At 45.5% G+C, this 25,870-nt stretch overlaps 1 protein-coding gene across 14 annotated transcripts in view; it reads left to right on the forward strand.

The window, feature by feature from the left end:
* SCN8A (sodium voltage-gated channel alpha subunit 8) overlaps nucleotides 1-25,870 on the forward strand; it is a 178,836-nt gene that overhangs the window by 127,667 nt on the left and 25,299 nt on the right. For all 14 annotated transcript variants that reach the window (XM_070495305.1, XM_070495307.1, XM_070495306.1 and 11 more), the window contains 7 exons: nucleotides 3,202-3,440; nucleotides 11,728-11,901; nucleotides 14,321-14,677; nucleotides 17,693-18,163; nucleotides 18,715-18,832; nucleotides 19,389-19,543; nucleotides 22,760-22,933. In XM_070495305.1, the coding sequence (XP_070351406.1) occupies nucleotides 3,202-3,440; nucleotides 11,728-11,901; nucleotides 14,321-14,677; nucleotides 17,693-18,163; nucleotides 18,715-18,832; nucleotides 19,389-19,543; nucleotides 22,760-22,933 (1,688 nt within the window). The remainder of the gene's footprint in view (nucleotides 1-3,201; nucleotides 3,441-11,727; nucleotides 11,902-14,320; nucleotides 14,678-17,692; nucleotides 18,164-18,714; nucleotides 18,833-19,388; nucleotides 19,544-22,759; nucleotides 22,934-25,870) is intronic.

Below are 25,870 nucleotides of genomic sequence, written 5' to 3' on the forward strand. Positions count from 1 at the left end.
GTCAGCACAGAACGATGAATGGCTGGAGCTGAATAATGTGAGAGGGAATTAAAGGACATTAAGAAAGATCCATTCCTATTTAACCACTTGTCGCTCTGTGTTTAAGGATTGCTACAAGCATTGAACGAATAATTGTTCCTGCTTCCCAGACCTCGGTTAGGAAACTCTGACGTTATTTTAACCCAATGATTAAAACAATTACTGTTTAAAACCAAAGAAGCAGGCTCCTACCTACCTAATGGTTTGGAAACCACAGCGGAGAATTCCAGAATCCTGTAAAAAAATGAGAAAATCTTGCCTGCTCTGCCCCGTCCCTATCCCATTGTAAACACGCTCACCAGGATCCAATAAACTCAGCAGAATTCGCAGGCAGCAGCACCATCGGCTCTGGGGTATCTCAGAGGACCGGGGTTGGGGTGGAGGCAGGCAGTGTTGTGGTTTTACTTCTCCTCGAAGCAATGAAGCTGTGGGAGAAGGATGAGGAAGCAGGGATGGCACTTGGCGTTCCTGATTCTCGGGTCAGTTTCAGAAACTCTCCTTTAGAGGTAACTGGCCGTAGCTGTTGCTGCCACAGTTTATTTATTCATTCTTTTATTCACCTGACAAGCATCAGGTGTCAGTACAGTTACTTAGCTGGTGTCTGCCTTTCCCAGTGTGGCTGCAAGCTCTGTGAGAATGGATACTCTTGTCCATCAGCGTTTTCCCAGTGCCTAGCACACTGTAGATGCTTAAAAACTGTTGGCTTGAACTGAGAGAAGCCCCTGCCGTCAGGAACCTCATGGTCTACTGTGCCACCATCTCGGGGGAATCTTGAGGCCCTCTCTGCAAACAGTTCCCAGGCCCCTGAGGTTGAGACCTACGGTGCCCTCTCTGACAATGCGCAGGAGGAAAGTAAGGGAAACCCCACAGAGCTTTGGACATCTCCCCCCATATGCTCACCCGTTCCCCAAAACCAAACACTTAGCCACTCCAGGCATGTGGGGCCAGTAACAGTTTACAGAGTAGTGAGTCACTTTATAAACCGCCTTGTTCACCTGATTGATCTAGTTCCCAAAGCTCCACATTGTCTTACCTTCGGTGAACGGGGAAAGATCCCGAGGATCTTCCCTTCTCAGTAAATGTGGACAAGAGAGAGCTAGGACCCTGTAGGAACCAGTGGGTGGGGAAACCCCTCTTCGCTATCTGCAAGACTTGGGGCCTAGTTCACTGTAACACATTACAATCATGTCAGCCATCAAAAATGTGAACAGTCGTGGCTTCAACCTCCATGTGCCAGCGGACCACAGACATTTGGCGAAGGGAGGAGATAAAAAAGGGAACGGAACCAGATTTCCAAATATGTACTAGAAGAATTTATGGAAATAAGAGAACCTTTTCATTTTCTTTTTTGGGGAAGAAAACTAAATTTACCTTGGGAAGGGAGGGAGTTCTATGAGGAAGAAGCCAAAGCAAATTTTCTTCACAGACTTCCTTTCCCACGCAGACTCCCACGTGGTGCTCACTGTGGCCCTTAAATCTGAAAAACCAAGGCAACCATTTTCTTAGCAACCAGGGAGCCAATCAGAAACCTGACGACAGCAGCCTATCGAAAATCAATCCATCGCCATGGGCACCATCCAGCTGGTTGGAAAAGGGAAAGTAGACTAATTTAAGGCAGCCATCTTGTTCTTGGTGAAATGTTGGGAAACTTTTTTTTATTACCTGATCGATTTGATTTTATCAGCAGCATTGGGGAGAGGAGGGTGCGGTTATATTCAACCCTGTGGAACCAGTACGTTGCCTCTAAGGATTATCATGCGGACAGATCTTCAAAGTTACACCTCTTACAGAACATCCTCCTGGATCAGATCCTTGGGCTTTTGTAATCCAGCTATTATAGTTCACACTCAGTTTGAGGAGAGCTCTCTTACCTAGGGCCCCGTGCACTGATTGTTGTAGCTGCCAGCTGGATGGCTCTCTGCCTTTAGCGTCTAATCATCGTTTTTAGTCTTTGCATTGTAAACGACCTAGAGATCATCTAGTCCAATGGATCAGAGCCCTAGGATTCCAGGGAAGTGCCTCAGGGAGGGAGGGGTCGCTTGGGTTGGGCTCCAAGCTCCTCTTCTTGCTTCAACTAGAGCAATTCCTGGTTTATCTGTTTTACATACTGGGGGGGAGGGGGGAGACAGAAGATCTTGTTTGAGAAAAACAAGTTCTGCTTCTAAAAGAGAAACAGACAGAAAGAGACAGAGTGGAAAAGACAAAAGAAGGAGAGAAAGAAAACGGAAAGAAGGAGGAGATGGAAGGAGGGAGAGAGGAAGAAGATAAAGGGAGAAGGAAAGGAGGGGAGTGGAAAAGGGCGAAAGGGAGAGAGAGGAGAGAGGAGAAAAGGAAGGAAGGGAGTAAACGGGAAAGGACTGACTGACACTCCTGAGTGAAACGTGTTCCACGTGGCGCTTGGTTGACAATGCTGATTCTACTGCAAAGATAATAATAACAGCAAATTCTTCTGTAGCACTTACTAAATGCTAGGGTGTTCTGAGGCACTTTATATATATTTTAGCTCATTTAATTCTCACAGGAAATTGGAGTAACTTGTTCAAGGTCCCACAGTTGGCAAGTGTCTGAGCTGGTATTTGCACCCAGTATGTCTGGCTTCAGAGTCTGCTTTTGACTGCTTCTCTGATAATAATTTAATGATACAAAGTATAATATAATTAATACCTACCATTTCTTGAGAACTTACTTGTGCCAGGCACTGTGGTCTGCCTTACATGCATCAACTCACTTAATCCTTAACCAGTGAGTGAGGATTGTAGGGCTCGTTTGGTCCTATAACCTGGGAAGTGCGTGCTGCTTCAGATGAGGCAGCGGAGGCGTGGGGGCATCGGTGCCTTGCCTGGGATCACACAGCTTGCGACAGTTGAGCCCCTTGAACCAGGGAGTCAGAGCACAGAGGCTAAGCTCCTAACCACCACGCTGTGCTCCCAGAACGGATGGGTGAGTTTGCTTTGTGACTAGGTGGTTGCTAACAGGGAGATGATCTGGTGCTGATCATGCCTTCTCTCTCCCTTCAAGAGCAGGGAGACACAGGAGAGTCAGCCCCCAAGCCCGCTTCATTCCTGTGTAATGACAGTGATGAGGACCCGGTGAGGATTAGGAGCTGTGCCCGTGCTCTCTTGCTGTGATTGAGGGGCCACCTTTGTTCTTTACTCCTCACAGAGCTGGAAGAGTCTCAGAGAAAGTGCCCGCCGTGCTGGTATAAATTCGCCAATACTTTCCTCATCTGGGAGTGTCACCCCTACTGGATAAAACTGAAAGAGATCGTGAACTTGATTGTCATGGACCCTTTTGTGGACTTGGCCATCACCATCTGTATTGTCCTGAATACACTGTTCATGGCAATGGAGCACCATCCTATGACGCCACAATTTGAGCATGTCTTGGCTGTGGGAAATCTGGTAAGATGGAGCACTGTCTCCTGATTTTATTATCTGAACGGGTTTTGCCTGTAGCACCTCTTTTTCTGACAGTGGAGTTTAGTTGAAAAGAAAGTACTGGTTCATTGGAAGACAAATGCTTCCACATATGGAAGCCGCTCCTGCTTGCTGTTTGGATGCCTCGGCTGTCTCCTCTTTCTGCAGAACTTTGAAGACGTCATTTAGGAGCTCTTGGCAGAAAAGCAGCCATGGCAACAGAATGGGAGGCCTGGGCCAGTGGGTAGCTTGCAGCAACCTGAGCCAAGGGCTTCTGGATTCTTTTCTCATGCTGATTCGCACATCGATTACTGCATTGCTCCAGCGAGTTGCTTCCCCTTTCACCTTCCGTAACAACCACCACAGAAATCGGGGAGCTCTTTCAGTGCATTAAATGTAACTATAAATTTACCCACACTGTCTTAATTACCCATATGGGGACTATCTACGGGAAATTTTTAATTCTAGGCTGGGTTCCCTCTCCAGTCCAACTTCTGGGCTATCTTCCAGTTTCCACCATGAGTTAATCTGTGCCACATTTATTTTAATGTTAGCTGAAGTCATATATTTAATTTATTATATGATTTAAACAATAAGCATGCAGTTTTTTAAAAAAATAGGTTACACCATGTATTCTGAAGTCAAGCCGTTGTGATTTGGGGATTATGGGTTTTACTTGTTTAGTACAAAAATCAGGAGTTGATTGAATTTTGATAGAAAGTAGACAATTAGTTGGAAAGAATCCTCTAGGTCATCTGGGCCTCGTTATTCCTTAGGAGTTGCACCACAGGCAGGTCAAATCTAGTTACCATTTCATTTGAGCGTGATCTCTGCCCTGTGTTGGTTTTTTTCCTCCCTCCCCCACCTCCTCTTTTCACATACACACAAACACACATGCCCCCCACACACAGTTTCTACTTTAAGTCCTAATACACCATTAAAATGTTATAATATCATCTTGAGTTCTGATTCTGAAAACGTGCGTGACAAAGGGATCCTTTCTCTGGTTAGCCCTTGTAGCCCGTTGTGTTCCCTGGGACACCTCCAAGATGATTCTGTGATCTTTCCAGTCTCCATGTCTGGGTCAGTGACACACTTCAGGCTCTGTGCTGTGATGCAGACCCTCACATGCAGCCCGATGAAACACCCGTAATCTTGAAGCAGGACACTCCCGCAGGCTGTGCAGGAAATCTAACCTGCTCTCAAAGGAGCCTGAGGGCGGGCTCACTGTGTGCCTGGCTGACCCAGGAGGTCCGCCAGCAAGCAGCATTTTGAGCCAGTCAACAACGTCATATAGATCTAAGCTTTATTTTATTAGCCGAGGAATAAGTAATGAGAAATAGGACTTGATCACTTTTGTTGTTGATGGTGGTAGTATTTTCCCTGTAACGTTTTGTTTTTCTCGTCTTACTTTTACTTGCTCTTAACAGAATCAGTCCTTGATTTCCAAAGGATTTTGAGAGGCCTTTTCACCTACTACCAGCAGAATTGCCCTCAGACCAGGCCAGCAAATAGCGTTGTTTTTCCCTTAAAAATCTTCAGGGGCTGGCCCCGTGGCCGAGTGGTTAAGTTCGCGCGCTCTGCTGTAGGCGGCCCAGTGTTTCGTTGGTTCGAATCCTGGGCGCGGACATGGCACTGCTCATCAAACCACGCTGAGGCAGCGTCCCACATGCCACAACTAGAAGGACCCCCAACAAAGAACATACAACTATGTACCGGGGGGCTTTGGGGAGAAAAAATAAAATCTTTAAAAAAAAAAATCTTCAGAGATTTAGGGTCACACCTACATTAGAGTTGTAAGCATTCCGAGGACTTTGCTCAGAGCTATCAGTGAAGAAAGAGGAGAGAAGAGAAGGTCAGAGCTAATATTCAGAGCCTCCGTAAGGCAAGCCAGCCAGGACCAGGTTATAAAATAAGAAAGTGCTCTGGGGGCAGGAGTTCTCAAGGGGAAAGTCAACATACAGCTAGCAGCGGGGATGGAGAGTAGTGAATGTTCAGATGCTTCGGACTGGCCAGTGGATTGGATGTGCAGGTGGAGGGAAGGAAATCGAGAATGGAGCCTAGATTTGGGGGTTTAGTAATGGAGGGAAAAATGGGGATGATTGAGGAAGGAACAGGCTTGGAGTTTAAAATCAAGAGTTCTGTTTTGGACATATTTAGAGTGAGATGTCTGTTCAGTGAGTGAAGATGCCAAATGAGGCAGTTGGGTATGTGCTGGACCTCAGGGAAACCTGCATCATAGGTGTTTTCTGAACAATAACAGAAACTCAAAGATATACTTTGTTGCCAGTTGACACAATTACTGAGTTTGGCAGAAAGAACACGGAATCAGAAGTCAGAAGATTTGGATTTTGGTTCCTGTTTAATATGGTTTAACCTTAAATGAGCCGTTGATTTTCTGTCCAGAGATGTTTTAGATCTATAAAATGAGGATAACACCATGTCATCAGTGTTTGGGAGGATAAAATGAGAACTTACACAGAAGGTTTTGGAATATTGAAAAGTACTTTACAAATCTTAGGAACTGTATAAGTGTAATTCAGTAGGAGAATTTTCAAAGGCTTGCGGATTTGCATTGAGCCTTTGACTAAACCTGAGAGTAAGAGGATGGAAAACAGTGGAACTAGCTAGCTCATGAGTACAGCCTTGTCTTGTGGATGGACTTCGAGGCTAGGACAGTAAATTAAGTTGTATTTGTCCATAGATAGGCAGATAGATGTTTTTGAGGGAAGATAAGAACAGCCTTCTGTAAATTGAAGATCCCTGCCTCTTCTGCCTTCCCCACAAGGAAAAACGCTAATAATGGGAGGAACCCTGGAGAAATTCCATCCAACCCCATGTTTTATGGAGGAAATTGAAACCCAGGGAGGCTCTGTGCCTTATATGACTTTTATACCTGTGTAGTAGATAAATGTAATGATTTTTTTCTTGCCTTGTTTGCAACCAATTGAGCACAACAGTGGGTTTATAAGATGATTTTTTAAACAAGCTCAATCTTACAGAGAAGTTTCAAGTACAGCTTTAAAAACTTTTTTTTTTTAGAGTAAGTTAGGCAAGAATTTCCTCAATTTGGGTATGTCTCATGCTTCCTCGTGACTAGACTCAGGTCATGCATTTGGCAGGAATATCACACAAGCAAGGCTATCTTTTTCTTGTTGCATCTCCCAGGCAGCACACAGTTTCCATTTGTCCTGTTAGGGGCGATGTTCCCTCGACCACTTGATTAAGGGCGTGTCTGCCAGGCTTCACCTCTGCGAAGTTACCATTTACTGTTTATAATTAATAAGTATTTGTGAGGAAGACACTTGGAAACTATCTAAATTTCCTGTTTTTCACTAAGCTTTTATTTATTCCTTTATTTGTATCAGTATGGACTCATGGTTTTCAATTTTATCCAATGGGTTATATAATCCATTACTATCATTTACTTGAATGTTTAAACCATTCCTGATTTGGCCAGTGGGAGTCCCTTCAAGCTGGCTTCCGTGTCCTTTCAGTATGTCCTCATGACTTCCTTGTATCCTGGTATCACAGAATATTCCAGGCTAATTTTATATTTTTCCTGACTCAGGCCTGAAATCAGCCATTTATCAAGGAGCCTGGTGGTTTTAGTGGAAAATGATGTTTAGAAATCAAGACCTATTGGAGCAATATGCGTGACTAGGCCCTTTCGGTACAGGGCTAGCTGTTGATGCTAATCCGGTATTACAGGATTCATTCTAGTTTTCTCCTTTGTATATTTGTAATTCCTTCTCCAACACAAAGAAACCTGGTTGCCATGGTCTTTAGTATATTACCTTATTGATCAAAAAGCCACTGTTACCTCATACAACGTGGATGTCCTCCTCACCCTATTCAGCTCTGGCTCCCCATGCTGCACCCCCCCAGCATCCACACCAGTGTCCTCCATGTGGACTCTCTCCTCTCATTTCCCAGGCTCTGACACCCCAGGCCAGGGCACCCCACACATCCTTGTTTCCCCTACCCCATTTGGACTAGAACACCTCACAGAGGGCCTTCTGCTTGCACGGGCCCTTCCTCACCCCACACCAGGCTTCCCCAACATAGAAGCTCTCCCCGCCCTGCTTGGACTCTGACACTCCACACACAGCAGGCCACCCTTCCTTGCTCTGCTCGGGCTCTCACTCTCCATTCCATGCACCCGTCTGCCTGGACACTTCCCTCCCCGACTAAGGCACTCACTCCCTATGCCGTCCTTCGACCCGGAAGTTCTCCTCGCCTGGCTCCACAGCCTTGGGAGTTAGTCCCAGTGCCAGGCCACATCCTCCTCACCCTGCTTGGCTCTGACACCCCTCACTGAACCACCTCTCCATGTGGACACCTTCAGCCCACTCAGGCTCTGACACCCCTCACCAAGCTGTCCTTCCCCGGGGATGCTGTTTCTGCCTGCTTAAGTTCTAACTCTCTCTGCTAGGTCTCCACCCGCTCCAGTGTGGACACCCTCCCATCCCACTTGGGCCACAACACCCCATGCTGGGTAGCCATCCTGCACAAATACCCTCCTCATCCCGCTCAGACTCTTACATCTCATTCTGGACTGTCCCCCAAAATGGACACCCCTCCTTGGCCTGCGTAGGCTCTGACAGCCAATGCCAGGCTGCCCTCCTGCATGGACATCCTCCCCCTGCTCACGGTCTCACTCCCCTCACCGGGCTGCATCCAGCGCCTGGCACCAGAGCCTCCCCAGGTGGATAAGGGCTTTAGGACTGAATCTGTTAGAGGGAGGGAGTGTGGAAGGAAGGGCAAAGGCTTAACCTGGCATTTCGGAGATTCTAAGCAAGAAAGGAAGAACAAAGTTATTTTCCCCCCTCACCAAATGCTCATGAATGTTATCATTTCTTAACTACATCTTAACTAGATTTTCAACCAAAAGAAATTCTTTTCCAATTTTAATTCTTCTTTTGTCTGTGTCCGTATGGCCCCTCTGCATACCTCTTTTTACATACTTAGATGATATTCTCATTTGTGCGCCTGTCTCCTCCTGGTTGGGTCAGCAGCCATTCCAGTTTGCACAGATCTTAGGGAGCTCCTAGGACGTGGAACTTTCAGTTTTCAAAGCAGGTCAGTCCTGGGCAAACAGGACAAGTTGGTTACCCTAACTGGAGACCCAGGATGCAGGACATTCAGTATTAAAACCAGGAAAGTCTCAGACAAACCCAGACGAGTTGGTCACCTGCCTCCTGGCAGCTTAGTTCCTAAAGAGCTATTTTTTTCATGGTCATGTGTTGTTCTTTTCGTGTCTCCAATGTGGTCACATCAGGCTTTTATCCAGTTGAATTTCATTAACTTCAGGAGAGGACCCACTGTGGAACGGGAGCTGAGAGCAGACAGGAGCGGGCAACCCCAGGCACACCCCAGTGAGCCTGAACTCGGTCTGCAGATGCGCTATGGCAGAAGGAGATGGGCCGCTTCCCCCTCACCCTCCCAAGCCCCAGAGCGACCCCTGAGTGAACTACCCCAATCTTAGGGTATTGTAAGCCTTGCTAGGTGACCTGGGCATCGCAAGTTTTCAGGCCTGTGCCCAGGGGCTTGTCCCAACTAGAGTGATATGCCGACTGTGAATTCAGAACATTCTAATTAGAAAACAGCAGTTCTCAGTCTTTTTTTGGTCTTAGGACCTGTTTACAGTCTTAAAAAGAGCTAAAGAGCTTTTGTTAATGAGAGTTTTATCTATTGATACTTACCATATTTGAAGTTAAAACCAAGAAAAATCTCAAATAATTTATTTAAAAATCACAATAGTATATTCATTACACAGTTTTACGTAAGTAACCTATTTTATGGGGAAACACTCTATTTTCTAAGAAAAAAATGGCATTGTTTGACATTTTTGCAAATCTCTTTCATGTCTGGTTTAATAGAAGATAGCCAGATTCTCTGATCTGCTTCTGTTTTCCATCCATTGTGATATATCGCTTTGGTTGAGGTATGGGAAGAGAATGTGGCCCCACACAGATATGTAGTTGGAAAAGGGAAGCCTTCGTGCCCCCTGAAAGGGTCTGAGGCACCCCACGGGTCCTCGACTACGCTTTGGGAGCTGCTGCATTAGAACATAAATTCTTAGGTGAAAGTTCGATGACGTTCACAAGACTCACATTTAGGTAAGGTTGTTGATCCGCTGCTTGTAATTCTTTTTTCTCCTCCTCAAGAAGCATATCACAGTGCAAATAAGAGTACCATCTTAGGGATAACCTTAAATCTATTCTTCTCCATTTTTAAAGAAGCAATTCCTCCCTACAACCAATAGTTACAAATTTATTGTCACCCACCCCGCAAAGGATGGCGGCACACTATGTGTTGAAAGGACATGGTTGCTGACCTCTATCAGAGGCATTCTTACCAGGCAATGGGGGCCACTCATCTCATTGAAAGGCAGCACCACATAGCTCTGTCATTGTTGGTTTTCTCTTAGGACCCAGAGTTCCCACAGTGTAGATATTCCATGGTCAAGCAGCAAATGCTTAGTATTGAGCACTTCCTGTATGTTCACCAGGAACCAATGGGACAGCAAATTCAGTGTCTACTTAGTGTGCATTAAGCAGGCCATCGTTTCTAGGTAGAGAAACCCTTGACGGGTTTACGCTAAGGGTGAAATGTCTTTCAGAAATTGATTGGCGGCCCCTGCTTCCCTGACCTCACTTAGAGTGAGTCCATCTCTGGGTGCCTCGCTTGCACTGTGGACTTTGGTTTTGCTTAACTGGATCCTTGGGGATGCAGTATTCCATTTTAGAAAAATATTCAATTTAGAAAAATAGGAACCCATAGGAAAGTATATGGGCACCAACACCTCAGTCCACTTACCCATTTTGATGAATTTCCATAGAGTCATTCTGTTTTGTTACTGCTATACATTAATTTGATATATTTCCAAACAGCATCTGTAACCGAAGTAGTTTTCACTATTTTCAATTCTGTTCTCAGACCATGTCTTCAAAGTTTTCCTTCAACTCCTTCAGTTGTAAACTTGATAACCAGGTGGTTACAAGTACTAATGTATTGAGTTTAAAATCTACCACATATAAAGTCCTCTCCTCTAAAAACATAATAATCCATAAGAGTCTGATGTTAGCGATTGGCCTAGAATGAGGATATCAATCTTCTCAAAACTGGCGTTTGTGGGATTTTACTTTCTTACTGCACTTTCTGTTACTAAGGCCTGCGGGATACAGAATGCACTGGGAAAGACAAGGGCCCTGAGGGGGCCATGCTGTGGTAGGCGTCCCACATAGAAAGTAGAGGAAGATGGGCACGGAAGTTAGCTCAAGGCCAGGCTTCCTCAGCAAAAAGAGGAGGATTGGCAGCAGTTAGCTCAGGGCTAATCTTCCTCAAAAAAAAGAAAAAAGAAAAGGGCCCTGAAAGGCAGGAAAGTGGGAGCCAGATAACATGGAGGAAGTCATTCTTGTCCCCAGGAAGCTCCAAATCGAAAACAATTGTTACATCATTGACTATTATATTGGAAAAGTCAAGAGGAAGCACCAAAGTCTCCAATGATAAGAAAATTCTTTGAGGATATATTCACCCAGTAGAATTTTATACAAGCAATAAAAGTGGGAATCAGGAAGACTGTGTAGCAACATGGATAGGGTCATGATGAGTGAAAAATAAGACCCAGGATATTACGTATTCTGTGATTTTACAACTCTGTCAAAATATAGATGCATTTTAAAAAACTCAGAAATGGAGTACATAAAAATGATAGTTGTATGCAAAGTGATAAGACAATGGATGTTTTTTCCTGGATTTTGCACACTTTTAGCAATGTTCTATTGATTTTACAATTTAAAATAAAAAACCCTGCAGCACGTGTCTAAGTTTGATGAGACGAATGATATCAAATCAGGAATAATGGTATATTTTCCTTAAAAAATATAACACAATAAGTGATTTTTTTTTTTAGGCAAACATCCCAAGCATACACATTCAAATGACTGGTGACCCTTTAGAAGGAGTCACCTGTGTGGTATTTCCATTGCTTAGAATAATTTTTTAACTGCCCTCTTGAACAATGTGAATTGAGCGGTTTTGGCAACAAAGATGGGAACACTGGGGCTGAGTACTTCCTTCAAGAGAAAAATAAGACTTTGCTTCATCATGTGGAGGGGTCCTGGGACATCCAGGTATTGGTGTCCTCAGACGCAGAATAACCAAGGCTGGTCTTGAGGCTTCTTGGACATGTTGTATTCAAAGATAATGATAAAGGCATTCTCTTTCTATTATTTCTTTTTCTTACTCCCTGCCTCCCCCTCTTTAGGTGTTCACTGGAATTTTCACAGCGGAAATGTTCCTGAAGCTCATAGCCATGGATCCCTACTATTATTTCCAAGAAGGTTGGAACATTTTTGACGGATTTATTGTCTCCCTCAGTTTAATGGAACTGAGTCTAGCAGACGTGGAGGGGCTTTCGGTGCTGCGATCTTTCCGATTGGTATTCCACATTCTTCCAATTTCTTTTTACGTTTCCCATCCTGCAGCTACTAGAAAAAGTTTTGCATAAGATGATCTGATGATTAAAATTAGCTCATATAGCTTAGCTATATTCTACTCCTAATTCCAGTTGGCTATTTATTAGATTAGCTACTAAAATCTTGACAACTTTTCTGCTAAATACCTAATGCAGAAGTTAGTTTTTAAAATCAGTCAACAGGGGCTGGCCCCGTGGCTCAGTGGTTAAGTTCATGCGCTCCGCTTTGGCGGCCCAGGGTTTCACCGGTTCGAATCCTGGGTGCTGACCTAGCACCGCTCATCAAGCCATGCTGAGGCAGCATCCCACATGCCACAACTAAAATACACAACTATGTACTGGGAGGAAAACTATGTACTTTGGGAGAAAAAGGAAAAATTATTTAAAAAATAAAATCAGTCAACAAACAGAAATCAATTTTAGGAAGTTCCTCAAAAAATAATGGTTAATCTAAAAGAGGAAGAAGAAGGACTCCCAAGAGCTAGTCTGAGGTCTAATGCGGGTTTGCTAGGGAGCCTATTTCTTTATCTGAACACCTCCCTGAAATGGCAAGAATTTCCCCTTGTTCGAAGATGGTTCTCCTTACTTCTTCTATCCTGGTGACCCCCTCCAGAAAGTGAGAATAAAGTAATGTTTTTAAAAATTATACTGAGGGGCCGGCCCCGTGGCCAAGTGGTTAAGTTCGCACACTCTGCTTCCGCAGCCTGGGGTTTCGCCGGTTCAGATCCTAGGTGCGGACTTGGCACCACTCACCAGGCCATGCTGAGGCAGTGTCTCACATGGCAATGCCAGAGGCGCTTATAGCTAGAATATGCAACTGTGTACTGAGGGGCACTGGGGAGAAGAAGAAGAAAAGAAAGGGAAAAAAAAAAGAAGATTGGCAACAGATGTTAGCTCAGGCGCCAATCTTTAAAAAAAAAATTGTATTGAAATTAGTTGAACATTGGCTTTGTTTTCCATATCATTAGCTAAAAAGGATTTTTTATTTAATGTATTTGAAGTTATTGCTTAAATTACTAAAATGACTCTGAAAGAATAGTTAATGATATCCTCAAAAAAGTTTTCCATGAGCATAGGCATAAGTGTTGTCTGATTGAGTCCCTTGGGAAGCTAAGTGACCTTGGGGCTGTCCCACTCAAACAAAACGTCAGAACTGGCTTCGGTTTTTGTCTCCTTCTTGGGAAAATACCTGAGCACTTGCAATGAAAAGGATTTAAGGTTTTTTCATCAGGATATTCAGCCTATCTAAGAAAGAGAATTGGAATAGAGTGAAATTGTTTGTACAACAGAGATTTCACTCAGTCCAAGTCACAATAACATCTGCCAGGTTTCTGGAACCTCTGCTTACTAGTCTTTGGTTAGGATCCAGCCCACAGTAAACTTTTTGAGAATAATTCTTATTATCTAGAAAATGAGAAGAAGGATTAAGAGAAACTCGTAACATTCTTACTACATTAAAAGCCAGTCAGAGAGGGAAAAAAATCTGAGTGACCCAGATATATGTACAGAGCAACACCTGGTAAATCTTGAATTCTCAGGTAAGACTCAAGTTTTCAATAGGAAAAAAATGTTCAGATCAGAGCTGTAGCCTTCTCCCAGAATTCCCATGACATCATGTTAGTTGTTAACTTATGACATCTGATGATGATCTCATTATTATCATTCCCTTCAAGGGCTTTATGCATTATAATTCTCGAGCTGTTAGCCAAGTCCTTGTAATCATTCGTTACAGAATATGAAAATTTCATGTTTGACAGATAACAGAAGTTCTGTCCTCTGAACTGATATCAGTATAGTCCCTTTTCCTAAGATGCCTGATGTGTGAGGAGCTGTGGAGCTGCCTCTGCTGGCGAGCTGTGCTCTTCCTCCAGGTTGTTCCAAGCATATCACAAAGTTCAGATCAGCCATTGATTATTATTGGCAAGCAGAAAGAGAGATATTTAGAATTTTTAATTGCTTGCTTTTTTAAGGAGGCAGATGATTTATTTTCACTCTCCTTACCATACTGATCTTTTGGTTCACTACAAATCACATTTTCCTTGATATATCCCTTGAGAAGTCAAGGGAAACTCTGTAGGAAAAGGATATATTCATGTATGAGTTTTTAAAAAGTAGAGTGACCCAGGGACTAATGCAGGGACTGGAGGCAGTATTCTTGGCTCCTAGTTCTAAAGCTTTCACTTACTGGGAAACTAACCAGTCTTCCCTTATCTATGCCTCAGTTTCTCCCATTTTAGTCTAAGAAACTGTTAGAAAGTCCTGGGAATTTCCCAACAGCACTCAATAAATTTAAGCTGATCTTAGTAATTTTATATGTTTTATTCTAAGAAAATGGATTGAATATCATTTGGTTTTTGTTTGGGTTTTCTTTTTTTTTCCTTAGCTCCGAGTCTTCAAATTAGCCAAATCTTGGCCCACCCTGAACATGCTGATCAAGATTATTGGAAATTCAGTGGGTGCGCTGGGCAACCTGACCCTGGTGCTGGCCATTATTGTCTTCATCTTTGCCGTGGTGGGGATGCAGCTCTTCGGAAAGAGCTACAAAGAGTGTGTCTGCAAGATCAACCAGGACTGTGAACTCCCTCGCTGGCACATGAATGACTTTTTTCATTCCTTCCTCATTGTCTTTCGAGTGTTGTGTGGAGAGTGGATCGAGACCATGTGGGACTGCATGGAGGTGGCAGGCCAGGCCATGTGCCTCATTGTCTTCATGATGGTCATGGTTATTGGCAACTTGGTGGTTAGTACTAACTTGTGGATCTTTTTGTTTGTTGCCCTGAACATTTTACCCTTGACCCAGACACCCAGTCTGCTTAATCCTTCTACTACCTTCCATATCTGTGTAGGTTTTTATTCTTTCTTGGCCCAAGAACCCTGAGGTACAAATGAAGGAAAGGAGACAGCTATTTATAGAGGCCTACTGAGTCATTAGCCCCACAACCTGTCAACCCTTTTTCATAGTTATGGAAACAAAACTCAGCAAAGTTAAGTGACTTTCCCAAAGTCACACAGCTGGTAAATGTCAGGGCTTTTATCAGATCCTAGATTTCAGAGCCTGTGCTCTTCTACTGCAAAAGTTTCCTTCATCTGAACCAGAATTTCTCATCCTTGACACTGTTGACATTTTGGGCTACATAATTTTTTGTTCTGGGACTATCTTGTGCATTATAGGATATTTAGCAGCATCCTTGGCCTCAACCCTTTACTGACCAGTATTGACCCCTACTCCAAGTTATGACAACCAGAAATGTCTTCAGACATTGCCAGCTATCTCCTAGGAGGCACACTTGCCCTCCATTGAGAACCACTGATCTAAAGCATCTTAGGGTTTTATCTAATTTGTGTAAACGGCAGATCACTTTCTTGCTTTACTGTGATCGGTCCACCTGCTCTCTTCTGCCTCTGTCTACAGAACATTCACCAACAGAGATTTCAACACCTTGTTTCTCAAAGTGTGATCTGAGGGCTAGCAGCAACAAGATCTCTTGCGAGTGTGTTAGAAATGCAGAATCCTAGGCCCCAACCCCAAATTACTGAATCAGAATCTACATTTTTAACAAGATCCCCAGGTGATTCTTATGCACACTCAGATTTGAGAAGTATCCTTTGAGATCAGGCCAAATCCCACTTGTAAGAGTAGAGTAAGGAGGGCTGGAAGAAGGCAAACTCAGATGGTTCCTTGTAAGCTCATCCATATTAGTTCTCCTCCTTTTTCTGCCATAGAGAAACTTGCCAGTAGAGGGTTCCTACTCACCAGCCTCTGAACCAGCCATGGCCACCCTGTTCTTTCATTTGACCTATAGAAATAGACACTTATGTTTCTTTAATGCCTCCCATTCTTCATTCCCAACCACCTTTCCCTCAGACCTAGTCCCTCCAGTCTTTCCTCTCCTTCAGTGAATACAGCTATTGCTACCACCGGTACACAGTGTGATCAACCTCTCCCAGCCCTGACCTCTCCCCCCCTGTCTCCAGTCTCCTATTCTCAGTTGTCTCAAGGACATCTCCCCGCGACTGTCTGCAGATACCTGAACACGTGACAAAATCAAATATCATTTCTGCTTCTGACGACGCCTTTCCAGGTTCCCCTTTGCTCAGTCTTTCTGCCCATCTAGTCTCTAGGAATCTGTAACTGTCAGTCTCTTCTGACTCTTTTCCCTCCACTCCTGGTAAATATCTGATGTCTTTCATATGTCTTTCTTCAGAGTATTTCTGTACATACATCTTTCTTCATACTATTTCTAAGATCTGCTCATTCCCTTCCATTTCTGTAACCCATCCCTGCATCACAGTCACCCAAGTTTCACTCACTAAAAAGACCAAGCCCCAGGCCCTGCACCAGAGCTACTGAATCAGAATCTTTCAGGTGAGGCCAAGCGTCCCACCCCAGGAGGTTCCTATGCATGCTAAGGTCTGAGATTATTATAACCCAATCCAGACCCTTACCAACTCATGCAGGTAACAGCCTCCTAACTTCTGACGCCCCCTCTGTAAGGAGCTAGTAGGAATGACTTTGTCAAATCTCTGTCATCATCTGTGATTCCTTTACTCAAGAACCAATAGTAGGGGAATGGCTCCGTGGCCGAGTGGTTAAGTTCATGCACTCTGCTGCAGTGGCCCATGGTTTCGTTGGTTCGGATCCTGGGCGCGGACAGGGCACCGCTCCTCAGGCCACGTTGAGGCGGCGTCCCACATCCCACAACTAGAAGGACCTGCAACTGAGATATACAACTATGTACGGGGGGTTTGGGAAGATAAAAAGCAGGAAAAAAAAAAAAAAGAACCAATAGTAGATCCAATTAAATAAAATTCAAATTCCTCAGCCTGGCCTTCAAAGCCCTCTCCAACTCACCCTCATTTTACCAACCATCTTCCTTTTTAATCCTACAAATGGCCCAAATAATCCACATACATGTAGTTCACATATTATTTCCATCCTTCCCCTCTGCACGTGCTATTAACTCCACCTAAAATGTATGCCTTACTCGTCTTCAGAAGTGTGACAAAGTAAGGGCCAAGAATAAATCAAGAAGTGAACACCTCTCCCACTTTTCAAAAGTAAGTCTTAATAAAAATAAATAAATTAATCTTAATACCCAATCTGGTAAAATAAGAAATTAATCAATCAATCAATAAAGCTTGTATCTGATGGCTTGACACTTTTAGATATATACCACAAAACACAAAAGTTGCCAACACTGTCTTGCTAAAGCTATTTTATTTTGATAAATGCTAGGGAAACTTAAAATAAGATAACATGAAATGTGTTTCAGTTCTACCGTCTTGATTTGTGGTATGAAAGTGCGGCTCTCCAGGGCTGATGGTTTTCTAACACGGTCCTCTAAGACGTCTACTGCTACAAGCACATGGCCTCCATGCACTTTTCGATCCTCCCCAATAGTACATATCCTCCTTTTTGTTTATATTTTTGGAGAGTTTTCTTCCAAAAGGAATACAGCCTTTGCTTTTTCTGATTATAAGAAGAGTAGTATATTTTGGGTACATATATGTGCCTGTAAAACTATAAAAGAATGGAGAAAAGAGGTGCTAAACTCCTTGTACTACAACCAAAATCAAACAAAATGTCTCCCTAGGGACCTGAGCATTTAAAACACTCTGTGGGTCACGCAGAATGCAATGCAAACTCTGAGTCTGTTAGATAAGTCTGTGGGCTTCCAGTTTACATCTAGTTTAGTGGGTAGCTTACCTAATACCATTCCATAGTCACTCTCTTTTCCTAATGCTACTGGTGCAGGTGCTGAACCTGTTTCTGGCCTTGCTCCTGAGCTCCTTCAGTGCAGACAATCTGGCAGCCACGGACGATGATGGGGAAATGAACAACCTACAAATCTCAGTCATCCGTATTAAGAAGGGTGTGGCGTGGATCAAACTGAAAGTACGTGCCTTCATGCAGGCCCACTTCAAGCAGCGTGAGGCAGATGAGGTGAAACCTTTGGACGAGCTGTATGAAAAGAAGGCCAACTGCATCGCCAACCACACTGGTGCAGACATCCACCGGAATGGTGACTTCCAGAAGAATGGCAATGGCACTACCAGTGGCATTGGCAGCAGCGTGGAGAAGTACATTATTGATGAGGACCACATGTCCTTCATCAACAATCCCAACCTGACCGTGCGGGTGCCCATTGCTGTAGGCGAGTCTGATTTTGAGAACCTCAACACAGAGGACGTTAGCAGCGAGTCGGATCCTGAAGGCAGCAAAGATGTAAGGTCCCAGCCTAAAAACCAGCCTTGATCCTGTGTGAGAACAAACAGGGCTCTGTCAGCCCCAGGGATTGGTCCGGCTGTGGGCTTGGTAGACAGATTCTGGAGTAACCAGTTCACTTGGAGAACCGACACTACCACCCTGTGCCATTCTAGGCCTTCCCTAGACGACCTCGATGCCTGAGATGTTCCTAGATGTATCTCCGTTGCTTCTGGGTCATCTGAGTCAGAGGCTGGAGTGAATCCTCCAGGGTTTCCCTACCGTTAATCTGTCTGAGGTGCATCCCGGAGACCAGCCTGTAACCACATTTTGTTTAGGGTGGCTCACTGTCATCTATGAGTGGGTTTTAATATGATACTCCATCCTGATAGAGGTTTTGAGGGCCCTGTGAGAATTGCTTGCCCACCATGAGTTGGCTGGTGATGAATTTGTACTAGGAATTGTAGAGAAGAATTGTAGCTGGTGCATCATCCATACCAGAGGTAGAGCGGCCAGTGGAGAGTGGACGTGTTCCTGCAGAGTTCTTTGATCTCCCTTTTCTGTGTGTCTAGAAACTGGATGATACCAGCTCCTCTGAAGGAAGCACCATCGACATCAAACCAGAAGTCGAAGAAGTCCCTGTGGAACAGCCTGAGGAATACTTGGATCCAGACGCCTGCTTCACGGAAGGTGAAGGGGGGCGAGGCGAGGGCATGAGCGTGTGGCACTTGCACTGCTCACAGGTTTCTGCCGTGGTTTAGTGGCTGGGTGGGGAAGGAGGGGCTCAGTGGCTGTCTTCCAGAACTTTGTTCCCACCTCATCATTTTGAGGGACATTTATGATTGTTTTCCTTCGTTGAGTCTTACCTATGACATGTTTCTGTTCTCACACTTTTCTTTGTCCATTTTCTCTTGGCATCAGCCCAGAAACTTCCTTTAGGAAGGCCTGTTGTGTCATGGCCTTGTCTGCCTCCTGACTACCCTTCTCTCCTCCCTCTCACTGCTTCTTTATAGGACATCTTCCCAACTCCAGAGGGCCTTGCCCTGCTAGCCTTGCAGCATAGCCTCAGCCCTGCGACCCTCTCCATTTCTGAATCAGACATTCTGATTCAGCCTCTGTTCCCCCAGCCGTGTGGTGGGGCAGCACCCGGTGGGGCCTGGGAGATGGCCCACCTCTCCTGGGAGAGAGGGCAGGTCTGGGCGGGGCATGGTCCCACGGTCTGACCTGCCTCTCCTGCTGGTGCCAGGTTGTGTCCAGCGATTCAAGTGCTGCCAGGTCAACATTGAAGAAGGGCTAGGCAAGTCATGGTGGATCCTGCGGAAAACCTGCTTCCTCATCGTGGAGCACAATTGGTTTGAGACCTTCATCATCTTCATGATTCTGCTCAGCAGTGGCGCCCTGGTGAGATCTAGGGGAGAGTGTGATGAAGGATTGGCTGGGGAAGGGTTTATAGGAACTAGTGAAAAAGGCTGGATGGGGCCAAGCCCAGTTTCTCTGAGAACACAGATTGGCCATGGACCCAAGGATAATGGTGTATTAAAGTGCTTTGGGTTGGTGTTTTGAGCCTTTGGGATTAGAATCCACACTTGTCCATATCCTGATTTTTAGACTGAGTATGACCACTCTCACGCCTAAGACCCCTTTTCATCAGGATTAGAATATGAACTACCAAGTGTCTTCACTGCTTGGTTTGCCAAGCAACTTCCTAAGATGAGCTTCCCTTTTTCACCTGACACCCAGATCTCTTGTTCTTTCCTTTCCAGTTGCCCAAGATAGGCAGGGGGCGGCGTCCCTCCGCCCACTGTCCCCTCTCACCCTGCTGGATTGGGAGAACCTGTGGCACCAGCAGATATTTAGAGTCAGATCTCTGGTGCAAAGGTTATATATGTTCATATGGTTGTAAGTGCTTATTCATCAGTGGGGCACACCAGGCACTGAACACACAGGCTCTTACCCTGCTAAAACAGATTATCTTGGCATTTGCTTCCATTTTTAGTGAGATTGTAACTGAGAGGATGTGGGCAGGGTCTGGTATGAGGGAGCTGTTTCCTAGTTGGGTAGATTTGAGGACAGCAGGGACTAGAGACACCACACGTTTTTCTTCCTTTAGTTAAAGGAAAGGTGAAGAACGCAGAATTTTGAAATGTTTTTAAAGGAGGTGGGCACATTCATGTACGTGTGGAATCAAAGCTTAAACCAGAAGCAAAAAATAACAAGAGAGGAACCGGCCTGGTGGCATAGTGGTTAAGTTTGCACACTCATCTTTAGCAGCCCAGGGTTCGCAGGTTCAGATCCCAGGCGCGGACCTACACACTGCTGGATCTGGAGAACCCGTGGCATCAAGTCATGCTGTGGCAGCGTCCCACATACAAAATAGAAGATTGGCACGGAAGTTAGCTCAGCAAGAATCTTCCTTAAGCAAAAGGGGGAAGATTGGCCATAGATGTTAGCTCAAGGCCAATCTTCTTCACCAAAAAAATAAATAATTTTTTTAAGAGGAAGATTGGCAACAGATGGTAGCTCAGGGCCAATCTTCCTCACAAAAAATTAATAATAAAAAATAACAAGGGAGAAACCCCAAATTCAGTGTTAAAGATCCCAACAGTGACTTGAGAAGTTTCACTGACCTATGAGGGAGGAGAATAGGAGAAGCTGAGACAGGTAAAGAAAAACCCAAGGATGAAGAAGGCCAGGGGAGGTCAGGGGCAGGCTTATTCAGGAAAGCAGGACTCAAGCAGGAGGCAAAAAAGATGGCGTGGTAGCCTTGATGTGAGTGAAGGGGAGCCTGCCTGTCCTGCCTGCCTTCGGGTCATTTATTACATCCATGGGCCTTCACTCGGTGCTTCCCAAGGCGCTGGGGAGGCATCCAAGATGACAGCCTGGCCTCTGCCCTTGAGAACAGAGAGGATCAGACTCAGGCCAGTGACTGGAGAAAAGTGTTTTATTATTGTCGTCAGTATTACTCTTTAAATCTAGTAAACAAAAACCTAAAATAATGGAGATCGTGCCCCATCCTTTGATTCTTCTCTTTCTCATCTCCACAAAAAAGAATAAAGGCACCAGTGAAGCAAAAGTTGTGAACTTCCTGTACTGCTCACCTTTGACTGTTTTTATTTATCTTAGGGGAGACGGGATACTTGGCTCGGTACGTGAAGACCCTGTGCATAGTAAGCATGAGACTTAAGAATAGCAAAGTGAAGCCACAGCTAAAATATCCAAGAAAAGACTAGAATGTGGTTCTGATCAGGCCTCAGAGGGAGAGGATTAGAGTGCCAGTGACGTGAAGATTGGTGTTAGGCAGGTCACGTGTGCTGGGTTATAGAGTGGACTTCTAGAAGTAGAGGTGAGGAGGAACTTGACATGGAAGCTGTTGCTGTTTTCACTGAGCAGAGGAGATTTATTTGGACTAAGACCCTGAGAAGGACTGTGGACCCATGAGTTCTGTCCCCACTGCCCAAGGATGACACTAGAGCACCTGATGTCCACGTGCCTCCATTTGGAAGATGAGTCTGCAGGCAGCCCGATTCTCTCCTTCCTCCTGGAAGCATGCAGAACAGTCACCTCCCGTTGCACCTCCCATAACAGGGGACTTTTTTTCCACCTCCGGTTTTTTTTTCACACTTTAGGAATTCCCTCCTCTTAGCACCAAGCTTGTATAGTCCACTGCTCTGCACATGGGAATGCTCAGACCTTCGTATCAGGGAATTTCCTCATTCAGGAATTCCAGAGAAAGAAAGTAGTACTAAGATCTTCTTGACCTGAGTGTCTCCCAGCCCTGTGACCCTCTACCTGTATCTGTGATGTCAGGAGCTAAAAGGAGAAAAGATTTTGTCCTATAAACATTCATAGTGTGGGCAAGGACATGGAGAAATTGAAACCCTCATGTGCTGCTGGTGGGAATGTAAAATGGAGTGACCACTTTGGAAAACAATTTGGCAGTTCCTCAAAAAATTAAACATAGAGTTACCATATGACCCAGCAATTCCACTGCTAGGGATATACCCTAGAGAAAGGAAAACTCATCCACAAATGTTCATAGCAGCATTATTCGCAATAGCCAAAGATACACAACTGTCCATCAACTGATGAAGGATAAACAAAATGTGGTAAAGCTATAATTGGAGTATTATTCATTAATAAAAAGAAATGAAGTACTGATGTTTGCTGTACCATGGGCCAACTTTATGCTAAATTAAAGAAGCCAGTCACAAAGGACCACGTAGCTTGTGATTCTATTTATGTGAAATGTCCAGAATAGACAAATCTGTAGAGATAGAAAGTAGATTAGTCGTTGCCTAGGGCTGGGGCAGGTAGCGAGGCTAGAGGGTGTGGGCTTTCCTTTTGGATAATGAAAATGTTCTAAAATTGACTGTGGTGCTGGATGTACAACTCTGTACTAAAAGCTATTGAATTGTACGCTTTAAATGGCTGAACTACATGGCATGTGAATTATATGTCAGTAAACTTTTTTTAAAGAGCCTTGTGTAGCCGGGGAGTAAAGTGAAAGAGACGGGAAGCTGGTGACAGGCCACCACGGGGGAGGCTGCCGGGAGGGCAGGGCTTCTGATGCTCTTGCTTAGCTGTGGGCGCTACAGACAGCTGCTGCCTCTCTTTCAGGCCTTCGAGGACATCTACATCGAGCAGAGAAAGACCATCCGCACCATCCTGGAGTACGCTGACAAGGTCTTCACCTACATCTTCATCCTGGAGATGCTGCTCAAGTGGACGGCCTATGGCTTCGTCAAGTTCTTCACCAACGCCTGGTGCTGGCTGGACTTCCTCATTGTGGCTGTACGTGTCCTGCTTTCTACTTCCCGCTCCTTCTAGCAGGAAAGCAAAACCAGGGGGTTTTCTTGCTCTAATGGGTGGAGTTGCGTGGGGCCCAGGGTGCAAGACAAGGTGTAGACTTCAGAGCAGCCGATCTTAGCCTTGGGAAGGGGAGCTCTGACGCCCCCGCCTTTGCTCCAGGGACTGACCAGGTGGCTCTGTACTCTGGCGGTTTGACTTGGAAGATTGAGAGGTTAGGAATGGGAAGTGGAATCGTTGGCGTCAAAGCCGCTGTTCTTAGGCTGGGAACAGGAAGGTTCTTGCCCCAAACCAGCAGGATATGCTCTTTCTCCTTCCAGGAGAGGAGTGAGAGGAGGCAGTGGGTGCTGGTGGGGTGCACGTGGGGGGATCTAGGGGTCTCTCCTGCTGCCATCCCCACGGACGCTTCTATCCAACTCAAGTCTTCATACCAGACTGATGTGAACGGGTCAGTTTGTCAGGGAGTGGGGCAGTTCACACCGAAATACAGTCCCCTTCTTGCCGCATACTGCCATTTGCACAGTGATGATCAAACGTAGGAAATCCTTTTTTCCTCCAGATTCCAAGACCATCTCCAAGGCATGGTGGCCATTGGCTCCCGGGGTCTTTTTCAGGTGGAAGCCGCGTTGTCTGTAACTGTTTCTCACCCCACCAGCGCTTGTTCCTCGTTGGCTTTTCTCGCCGTGATCATTGTCTCCTATTCTGTGTAATAACTGAAGCTTTTTTATTCCAGCCAAACCAGCATTTGATAGAAAGGGTGAATAGGAATTTGTGGGACCTAGGCCTGTGGAGAGCTCACTTCCTGCTGAGGGCGGAGAAGGGCCAAGAAGTGCAGTGTTTGGAGGCCGGGCCGGTACCTTGAGTGTATAGGTTTTGTGGGCTATGGGTGAACTACCTGTGGAGTGCCTCTAGATCCAGCACAGAGCAGCGTGCAAGTCTCCCTCTCAGATGACAGGAGCCCAGCTCTCTGCCCCAGCAGTGATCTCTGCTCTGTAAACGCATTCCTTTCCCAACACGGTGTCTGCAACTTCCGAGGCGGATGACTCCTTCCAGGAGCTGTCACTGTGCTGCCATTTGCGTTCCCCATTTCAGAAAGCAAGCCTTGGAGAGGATGCCTAAATGAGGTGAGGAGTTTGCCCTCTTCCCCAAAGTGAACCCAATAGGGCCTGCCCCAGAGGGCACCAGGGTGAGACCCTTCTAGCCAGAGGCGTTAGCACTCCCTCCTTCAACCATTTCACAGACAGAAACATGAGCGCTGAGAATTAAGGAACGGACTTAGGATAAGGCCCAGAGAACTAAGTGCCCCTGGGCCAGCTCTCTTTCTTGGAGAACAGGGAAGTGCCATCGAGTCTTCATTCCCCTGTAGTTCCTCAGGACCGCTTGGAGTCAGGGAGGACGCCCATGGGAGTCCTAAAGCCCTTCATGGTCTGGACCTTCCCAGAACTCAGACAGATATATCTACCACCGCACTCCCAACGGCTCGGGAAGTGGTGATTTGGAAGAAATCTTCCCCACGTGGCTTTTGCCTCCACTGTCCCCCTAACCTGAACCACTCTCTTCCTCTTCTCTCTGGAGTGAGTGACCGCAGGATTCCGTCAGGTATCTCACATTCCCTTGGTGCCCAGACAAGCTGTGGAAAGCATTAACAGTCCTGCACATCACTGTTTATTTAGCAAACATTGTTATCACTTTGTATACTAGGTGGCAGGGAAATAAAAGCATGAGACAGGCATGTAGCCAACTGACAATAATCCATAAATCCCTCTAGTTTTGGGGAGTCCTGGATTCTTACATTGCTGTGGGGCCTGACAGTGGCTCCTGAGAACACCTCTGTACCAGTTATTGGTGAACAAATATAAATCAAACCCCATTCTCTGTCCCAGAAGCCACGGGAAGTCGCAGGGACAGGCGAGCGTGGTCCTGGCCTGGAGAGCTTACGCCAGCTTGCAGGGCCGCTCAGGCCTGCTGCCAGGCTTATGGTAATCCAGCGTTCTGGGAACAAGGCTCTCCCAGGACCCTCGCTTCTCTTGACTTCTCTCGGACAGAACCGTGCGCTTAGTCTTCACGTATCAAATGTTTATTGAGCACCCACAGCACGCAGAGCCTCCTGCCAGGGGTTGTGGGGGATGCCAAGAGGAGAAGACATGGACGCTTCTCTCTAAGGGCCTGAGAAGATGAGACACATAACCACAGGTACACGTAACCACAGCGTGACACGAGTGTGCGAGTGGGGACAGCCCCAGTCCAGACCGTGAGTTGTGGAGGGAGAATAAGGCTAAGGCTGACACCTGGACAGCTAGAACTGTCAGAGTTTTCGCTGTCCTTTTGGGTTAAACATCTAGCGCCCTTGGCATTTCAGAACTTCCAGCAGGTGTAATTTTAGGTCCTAGTTTAGCACCATCTCTGAGAGACTCTCTTCCTCCCATTTCCTCCACCATGACTTGGTGTCGGCATCTGTATTCATCACCGTGTTTGTTTCCCTAGTGGGTTTTCATTCTCCCTTGTTGCCCTTAAAGCTGCTAAGAGCACTTTTTAGAATCACGTGGATAATCCAGACAACTTCTAAGGTTAATTCTCTTTATTTATAAGCCACTGAGTTCCCAGAGACAACTTTTTGTTTTGCTCAGGTCCTTGGCTACCCTGGAGATCTTGTCCTGTAAAAGAATTTTGTCATCTTTTCCCCAGGGAAACTTGCCATGTCGTATCAGGAGCTTAGCCAGCATGTCGGTTCCAGGGACGGGAACTTGCAGAGAGTGCTCACCGCATCCTGAATTCATCCTGAAAACATTCTGTTTGAAAGTGTTCTGTTTTCAAGAAGTCTCCCAGTATCTCTCCCTCTCCTTCCGTGCCTGGGGCCATGGATCCTGTGAATTTTGACTTCTCCTCAACTCCTTTTTCTTTTTCAGGTTTGATTCTTTCCTT

The sequence above is a fragment of the Equus asinus genome, chromosome 22, assembly GCF_041296235.1.
Source record: "Equus asinus isolate D_3611 breed Donkey chromosome 22, EquAss-T2T_v2, whole genome shotgun sequence".
Lineage (NCBI taxonomy): Eukaryota > Metazoa > Chordata > Mammalia > Perissodactyla > Equidae > Equus > Equus asinus.